General features: G+C 43.6%; 1 protein-coding gene across 5 annotated transcripts in view; it reads left to right on the forward strand.

Annotated features, from left to right (window-relative positions):
* Positions 1-9,270, forward strand: part of MYO1D (myosin ID) — a 341,746-nt gene extending 332,476 nt beyond the window's left edge. For all 5 annotated transcript variants that reach the window (XM_063959995.1, XM_063959994.1, XM_063959998.1 and 2 more), the window contains 2 exons: positions 2,971-3,128; positions 8,839-9,270. In XM_063959995.1, the coding sequence (XP_063816065.1) occupies positions 2,971-3,128; positions 8,839-8,995 (315 nt within the window). In that variant the 3' untranslated portion in view covers positions 8,996-9,270. The remainder of the gene's footprint in view (positions 1-2,970; positions 3,129-8,838) is intronic.
* The last annotated feature ends 125 nt before the right edge of the window (positions 9,271-9,395 follow it).

The following is a 9,395-nucleotide window of genomic DNA, read 5'->3' on the forward strand; positions in this document are numbered from 1 at the left end:
TACTTGATTTTTCATGTGGATCGAGCTGAATTGAGGACACGTCCGCAATTTTTGCCTAAAGTGGTTTCGTCGTTCCATATGAATCAACCTATTGTGGTGCCTGTGGCTACCGGTGACCTGGAGGATTCCAGATCCCTGGACGAAGTCAGGTCCTTAAAAATTTATGTAGCCAGGACGGCTAGAATTAGGAAAACAGAGGCTCTGTTTGTCCTGTATGCGGCCAATAAGATTGGCGCTCCTGCTTCAAAGCAGACTATTGCTCGCTGGATCTGTAATACGATTCAGCAGGCTCACTCTACGGCTGGATTGCCGGTACCAAATTCGGTTAAGGCCCATTCCACTAGGAAGGTGGGCTCTTCTTGGGCGGCTGCCCGAGGCGTCTCGGCTTTACAACTTTGCCGAGCGGCGACTTGGTCGGGGTCAAACACTTTTGCTAAATTCTACAAGTTTGATACCCTGGCTGATGAGGACCTAGCGTTTGCTCAGTTGGTGCTGCAGAGTCGTCCGCACTCTCCCGCCCGATTGGATGCTTTGGTATAAACCCCATGGTCCTTACGGAGTCCCCAGCATCCTCTAGGACGTAAGAGAAAATAAGATTTTAAACCTACCGGTAAATCTATTTCTCCTAGTCCGTAGAGGATGCTGGGCGCCCGTCCCAGTGCGGAAACTCTGCAAGACTTGTATATAGTTGTTGCTTACATAAGGGTTATGTTACAGTTGACATCGGTCTTGGACCGTTACTGTTGTTTTTGGTCATACTGTTAACTGGTTATGTATGTTCCAGGTTACATGGTATGATTGGTGTGGGCTGGTATGAATCTTGCCCTTGGATTGCTAAATCCTGCCTTGTATTGTCCATCTCCTCTGGGCACAGTTCTCTAACTGAGGTCTGGAGGAGGGGCATAGAGGGAGGAGCCAGTGCACACCCATAGTCAAAGTTCTTTTTAGGTGCCCTATCTCCTGCGGAGCCCGTCTATACCCCATGGTCCTTATGGAGTCCCCAGCATCCTCTACGGACTAGGAGAAATAGATTTACCGATAGGTTTAAAATCTTATTTATATATCTATATGATTTATCTATATATACACATAATATATAATATATATATATATATATATATATATATATATATTATATATTATGTCAAAATAAATGTGGGATTTTGGATATAATACAGTATTGCTGTATATTATATAATAAAGCTAGGTCTAAGCCACATTAGGGATAATTAGTACAGTTGTAGCCAGATAAGGGTCTGAGGAGTGTATTAAATAACAATTCAATTTTGGCCCTATGAGGTCTAACATATACATATAGTTGGTTTCAGAAGATATTGGACATAAGGGTGAATTCCTTGTATTTGTGTGGTTGCCAGAGGCAAATAACTCAAACAACACCAAGAGAACCCACATTATGTTTGGCTTTATCATAGTTCTTTAAGTATTGATAAATTCATACTTCATACCTGCAGTGCGCTTTGCATGCTGTATTACGATTGTCTCCCTGGTGCTTATTAGGTCATTACACTAATATTCACTCCACTTGGTTCTGGATGGAAACCAGTCCGAGATGTTGACATACAGAGGTCTAAGGACCTGATTGTGAGCCATATGTAATGTGCACACATCTCCAGCCACCTACTGCAAACTGAATGCTAATGAATTGCAAATGGAATGCTAATGAAATGTCCCAATGTGTACACATCTATGCAACCGCACCATCCCACTCTTCCATACGTGAGAGCTACTGTCACCATGAACTTTAGTACCTGCGCCCCCATGCTGCAGGAGGTGCAGGCAGAGCCGTCTTAACAGCAGTGTAGGCCCCTGGGCACAGCAATGCACTGGGCCCCCTACCCATGCTGCAGCGGTAGCGGTGGGAGGAGCTATCAGCAGCAGCTTTGATATCCCGCGGGCAGTAGGGGGTGTTCTATCTTCTGCCCAGCATGTAGGACCTGAAGCAGTAATTTCTGCTAATTACTCCTTTACTGCACAGATGGGGCTAAACTGTAAAAGGGGGCATTGAGCTGAATGAAGAAGCCCTGGTACATGACTTCCAGGGTGGTAGGGGGTGTTTAATACGTAGGGGAGGGGTGGCTAGTGGAGTGGGCTTAATATTTATAATTTTACAGTGGGAGGGCAGCTTGCTTGACTGCAGATATCTCAAGTTCCTGAAAATATATTTCTTAGCTTTGAATGGGATAAAATACTATAGAGTCCCACCTTTCAGAAGATTCTGGGGACTTGGAGATCAGAGTTCTGGAGCCAGAGCAATTCACCAACGAAAATCTAAAACTGCATATTAGGCATGTGGAGCTGGAGCAATGACCAGCTGCTTGAAGACTGATATCTCTGGTTCTGGGCATAGTATAGACAAGCTACCAGTGTCCACTAAAAGGGGAGAGTCACAGCTTTTGGCTTATACCCTTAGAAATACCCAAAGTCAGACAGAACCCGAAATATCTGGCTGGGAAAAGCAATTAACAGGCTTTAATGGGGACCACTGCTTTCAAGTCGGATATCTCCGGTTCCCCAGGGCCGATTTTCAAAGAGGAAAGAGGGGACCCTCAGCTATCAGCCTATGGCCCTTATACTCCTGGGGCCCTTGGGCAAGAGCCCAATGAGCCCATACGAAAAGACGGCCCTGGGTGCAGGAGGTCAGCCAGAATATCTATGCATGAATAGTGAGTAACCCTGGGTACACAACACACACCCATTTTCTTGTATGTCTGTATTGTTTCTGCCCAGTCACCACCCAGAATCCCTCATGTAGCGTCAACAGAGAAACGGCTGAGATGTGTAAGTCTCTGAACCATGCGTACATTAGCAAGGGTGCATATGTGTGTGGAGTATGCAGACATTCACTGGATGCAGCCGCATACAAGTTGCGTGCGGTTTAGAATGAGGTACTGAGTGTTTGTTTAACAGGTCTCTGCCCATATGATATATTTCTCCTTTTTCTTCCATAAGGTATCTGGCATCAGCGTGACTGATGGGAAAGACCAGCTGATTGTTTTTCACACGAAGGACCACAAAGATCTTATTGTGTGTCTGCGGTTTGCTGGGCAGTCCCCACAAGAGAGCCATGTGGGGGAACTTGTCGGGGTGTTAGCCAACCATTTTAAGAGGTGAGTGAGCTGTGGTAGCTTCTGTTAACGAGCTCTAAGCACATCACCAGTGTGAACGAGTGGTGTTAATGGTACGTTCACTGTGTTTTCTACTCTTCTCCATGCAATAAGTGAGGTGGGGGTTATGTCATTTGTTACATGAAGCGTGTAGATGACAGGTGCCTCTTACTGTGAGGGAAGCGGGGAAGACTGCCTTTGCGTCTCCGTAAGACTCAATACCGCTCCCGAGATGCTGCAAGCTTAGGTTTGCCCACATGACAGAGCAGCAGGTGGGAAAGGGGTGAGTTATCTAAAAGTGAACTTAAAATATATATGTTTCTTCCAATGACCCTAGCATATGCTGCTACTATCTCGATTAGTTTGTTTATAAATGTCTGCCTAAAAATATATTGACAATGGAATTTAAGGGGTAGAGGTGTCCATTTGGTGGGCTCAACTAGTATTTGTTACAGAAGGGGCTAAGGGTGCAAATTGCTGTGACGTTTAAACGCAGGCAACGGCACCCCATCTTGTACCTTTCGTCAAGCCGGCTGAATGCCAGAGTCGCACAAATGTGCTCATTACCCTATGGGGCAGCGAACACTTTTGTGCAAGTTTGGGCTGCAGTACAGTGCTGCTAATGATGAAATGATTTGGCCAAGCAAAGGAAGCAGTAGAATGCCCCCCTAACTCTGCCATCCTGTCCTTCTTCTTGCTTATTAGTAGTGTTACTGATTGGCCTTGGGTTCCTATACCATAACTTACCATTCCTACTTGTGTTACTAGGCCACCAGATGCTCAAAGACTGCAAGTTCCAACTGCACGCTAGTTGTAGGAAAAAAAAATGACAAAAGTGGGCGCTAAAGTAAAGTTTTTTTTTAAATATATAGAATTTGGTCAATATAGCATATATTACTACAACGGCTGCCCACACAGGGAGGATCTGGATATCCTCCACAGATAGAGAAATCTAGCAAAAAATTAGTATGGGCGCACAGAAAAAGATGGAATAGTATCGGCTGCTGGTTTAATAATTCATTTATTAAAAAACAGATAGTTTGGTATAGCTGCTGTGGCACCTCTTTGCTGGTGTCTGTGGCTGGTTTCTTCTGACAGCTTATTTAGATCAAGACTGTAGGGCAGCAGACAGAGCACTGGCACTGCGTACCACACAGAACAGCTAGGGAATGGATTACAGTGTTAGATCACAGGAATACTGCAGATAATAAGCGTCATGCAGGATCTTGTAGAAAGGATGGTCCTTATTACTCATATAAAGCCCTTACAAGGGATCCAGTATGATATACCTGTGGCCAGGATGCTGGCCATCAGTATATCGACAGCGGCATCCCGCCACCAGTATGCAGGCAGCGGCGCAAGTGCTAGAAAGCGGGCTCGCTGCGCTTGTCACTCTGCGGGCACAGTGGCTCGCTGCTCTTGCCAAAGGTTATATTCTCCCTCTATGGGTGTCGTGGACACTCTCACTGAGGGAGAATATCCTGTGTGCTGGCATTCCAGCGTCTGCTTTTTACCGCTTTTCGGGATTCCTCAGTTTGTATTGTGATCGCCGGGATCCTGACTGGTGGTATGCTAAACGCTTTCCCTTACAAGGACTTACACATCACTACATTTTAGGGATGATACACCCACAAGAGTGTATATACTAAATACAGCAGATGTGCTCTTTTTATAGGGTCAAATCAGTCTCCACCTCTGCCGTAAGATCAGATAAGCAATTGAAATACTGCAGCCATGCTAGTGATGTATGAGCAGGGTGGGAGAGGAGGTAAACTAGATTTTGCCTGGGCCAATGTACAAGACGTTATACTTGTATGCAATATTAATTTCTTCCCTGGATTTACAAGCGGTCCTATCTCCACTTGCAAACTAGGGGAGCTGTGAATACAGGGATATAACATTTTAGCATTTAGAAAAGGATAACTGAACTAGGCATAGGCTAAAACATTGAATTTGGATTTAAACGCAATTTACAACAATATACACCAGGTGCACTATAACAGATATACATTTATAAAAAAAACTTACCTCTTCTAATTTTTGTGTTGGGGTCCAGTGATAGTATATATTCATAGCAACTGCCATGATGCTCTCAATGAAGCCATTTTGTGGGCTGAACCCTTATTAATGACTACAACATATTAATTGGGAACTATTGACATCACTGAGGCATAAAGAGCTTGCTAGTTTGTAGTGAAATTGGTACGTGCCAATAAAATATGAAATATTGGTTCAGCCCTTCTCCACTGTGACATCAAGACACCACGGTGCCTCTAGTGCTTAAGAAATTGATAGGCTGCATTCCTTTAGCTATCGGTTCAGCCCACAAATGGCTGCTTCCATTGTGTGCTGTGAATAGAGCAGCTGTCTGTTCCTGCTAGTAACACTGTGTATCCTTTAGACCGTAATGTGGGCAATGTGATTGCTTTTGGAATAACAATGTTAAATAAAGATTGTTCCAGATAAAATTAATAATTTAACTTAGGAAAATGATATACTGCAATTTGCAAATGTTCTAAATTAGGATTTGTTTCCCTCTTCACCTATCTCTTAATTTCTTCACCGTCATACTAAACTCCCCTAACCCCCCTCCCCTCCACTCCACATAGCAGCTACCAGGAAGTATTAGGAGTGACACATACAGCTGGAGGGGGAGTTCCCAGGGTCCTCCTGTCACTTGAAGCATTCATACATTGCCTTCAGCTGTTTTCATTAGCTCCTTGTGTTACCCTCTGACTTCCTCTCAATTCCTTGACCAGGATCCCTCCTCTCCTGAGGTTTTCCTCCACCTTTACCCCTCCTAATCCTGCACTTCCCAAATCTCTTTCTAGGATTATATTACATTTTATAGACCACATGTTATATGTGTAATATCATTGCCCATTCCCTGACCGTTTCTATGCTGCTTTCTTCATTTACTGTTGCACTGTTCTTTTGCCTTCAACAATGAGGAGTTAAACCTGGGGGGTAGGGGGTTTGAATTATTTCTATGGCAACAGCATCAGTATCTGAATAGATCTGTGATGAGGATGGACGGCTTAATGAGTTCTATTAAAGAAAAATCCCCGGTCAGCACCAGGCAACCATCCAAGTTCTTTTTAGCTGTCAACTCCCCCATCCCTATTTGCTCCTCCATATACCCCCCCTCCCCTTCTGCCTTCCTTTCATCGTGAGCCACCTCCTTCCTTCCTCTCACGTTCCCTTCTTCTCCTCTGCGACTGACCAGGCAGTTTCTCCAGGGGCGCACAGGGAGGAATTTCTACGAATTCTGACAGGAGAATTGTGGCTGTGATTCCACAAACAAGGTTCTCAGTCGTGTGCGCTGGACAGGCCACTAACACAGTATTTTTCCACATAGTACCCATTGGAAAATCAACTGCATGTCCTGTGGGCAGAAACAATGCCATCTCTTTTTTTTCTAATTCTGCCATGAATAAATATGTTATATTTGAATATGGTTTGCAGTTAGTTACTTCAGGAAAATTTTTATATAATTTGTATACTTGTATTAGAAAATTAATTTGGTAACACAAGCAACAACATAAAACATACAAACTATTTTCAGTGATTACAGTAGATCAGTTAGTTGTACATAATGTATACATAATTACCTCTAAGCATTCTTAGAACTCCTGCCAATTATAATGGCAATTAAACTGTGCCAGCCTGATTCATATGAAACCATTTGATAACTGGGTCTGCTTGATTGGTGAGATGTATCACATGTCCACACTGTACTGTTTGCCCTTTGTGTGTGCGGTACATAGCAATGTGTGTGGCCTGTTTAATGCATGTAGAGTAACCCCGTTTCTGTACATTGGGGGTCATTCCGAGTTGTTCGCTCGTTGCCGATTTTCGAAAACGGAGCGATTAAGGCGAAAATGCGCATGTGCATGGTACGCAGTGCGCTAAGTATTTTTGCTCAAAACTTAGTAGATTTACTCACGTCCGAACGAAGAATTTCCATCGTTGAAGTGATCGGAGTGTGATTGACAGGAAGTGGATGTTTCTGGGCGGAAACTGACCGTTTTCTGGGAGTGTGCGGTAAAACGCAGGCGTGCCAGGATAAAAAGCGGGAGTGTCTGGAGAAACGGTGGAGTGGCTGGCCGAACGGAGGGCGTGTTTGTGACGTCAAACCAGGAACGAAACGGGCTGAGCTGATCGCAGTGTTAGGAGTAAGTCTCGAGCTACTCATAAACTGCTAAGAATTTTCTATTCGCAATACTGCTAATCTTTCATTCGCAATTCTGCTAAGCTAAGATACACGCCCAGAGGGCGGCGGCCTAGCGTGTGCAATGCTGCTAAAAATCTGCTAGCGAGCGAACAACTCAGAATGACCCCATATTGGCTGAAAGATGAGTCGGAAGCAGAGGGGTGAGAGTGATTAGCTACTTACAGTCGCTGGTGCTAAGAGCATGCATGTGGCACATGGTATTATGATTGGTAATGAAAGTAGTTGCACAACATTTCCTGTGGGCCCTGGGAATTATGCTTCTTTCTCATCAAGATGTTGTACAGGAGTGGTTCAGGGGTGGGAGGGGGGATTGCATAACTACCAGTGAGGTTCCAGCTCTTATTTATATAGTGCATTCTATAAAATGATAGCTAGAATTTGATTGGTTGTATTGCCCTTTTTGAAAGGTTTGGTAAATCTCCCTGATGTTCTGTTATTAGATCACTCTACACTTGTAGTGCAGGGACAGGATGCTGAACGGTCTGTCAAAACGTCCTTTATATCTTACTGTGTCATTAATCAGTAACGTAGAACCTGTAAGTAACATTATGTAGGTCACCGACTGTGATATCATCCTGGGTGTATTAATAATAAACATTGTGCAACTCCTTTTCCCTACTTGCAAGGTTCTGTGGAGCAAATGGTGTAGTTAGTGAAGCTCATGTAATGCGTCTGATAGCATATAGTGGAAGCAGCTATTTGTGAGATGAACCAGTAACCATGGCAAGGCAGCATGTAAACTCAGCAGGCTCATCACTGAGACACGAAGCATTTCATAGTGAACGAATATGGGAAATATTCTTTCAGCGCACAAAATGTCCATCTCTGCTGTTTTTAGGTGACTTGTACTCTAATACCCTCATATTATAAAACTGGTGTATGAAAGTTCAACTCATCAGCTATTACACATGTCTATGCATGGGCGTAGCTATAGTGAGTGCTATGGGGGCCCACCTCCAGGGCCTGGATCGCCTGCACCCATATAGTTGTCTACCATGCTAAGCAATTGAGTTCAGCCCATTTCCTCATCTGAACAGGGGACTCATTGGTGCACATATAGGTAGGGTGACCATACTATCCCTTTTACCTGGGACGATCATGGATTACACAGGTTCTGTGACTGATTAAAACCAGGTGAAATGTAGGCATGAAGTCAGCCAGGCACAGAACCTGTGAAATCCATGAGCGCCCCAGGTAAAAGGGATAATATGGTCACCCTAATATAGGTTGTAGTCTCTGTGACTCCCCCTCAGTAAAGCACCACGCTTTGCCATGGTGTAGTAAATATGAATAACTTAATGTTATAATTTGAGTATAAGAGCAAATTGCATTTTATATACGGGTTTACATTTGGATCATTGAGACGCTGTAAGAAATAAATGTTGAACAGGCACATAGCTTTATAAACATGTATATAGATCAGTGGGAGGCGTTACGTATTAAGTGTTACATTAATGTCTAATTGTTATGTCCTGACAGTGAGAAGAGACGCTTCCAGGTCACAGTGTCACACCCTGTTCAGTGCAGTCAGCACGGCAAGTCCTGCTCCATTACCGTGGAAACCAAGATCAACCAATCACAGCCTCACTTCAGCAAGAGCCGGAACGGCTTTAATTTAAGCGTGCCAGCCAATTAACTTGTGTGTGCCTTAACCATACAGCGATACTGAGTACCTCAGCACTATGCCTTTAAAAAGACAACCAAATACCCAGGTGTACTTTGTGGGGACTGGTTCCCCAAAATTATCTTAAGCCCTTGAGTGGGTTACATTTAATTCATACAACTTTGCTACATAATTTTATCCCAGGTTTTCTAGCCTCTAACTGCCTTTTAGAATGAACTATAAAATTGTGTTATCAATTTGACTGATAATAAAAAAGTATATAATTTTATATACATTCATCTGTAAAATTGCATTGTGTGTCCCATGGTCTTATTGAGTCAGTAAGTGGGGGTAGTGGGTAGTAAGTGTAAATGGACCCTTCCTTGTTAAATACTTGCAATAGTATAAAGTTTTAATGTTTTTCACACACACA

Source organism: Pseudophryne corroboree, chromosome 3, assembly GCF_028390025.1.
Source record: "Pseudophryne corroboree isolate aPseCor3 chromosome 3, aPseCor3.hap2, whole genome shotgun sequence".
In the NCBI taxonomy this organism is placed as follows: Eukaryota; Metazoa; Chordata; class Amphibia; order Anura; family Myobatrachidae; genus Pseudophryne; species Pseudophryne corroboree.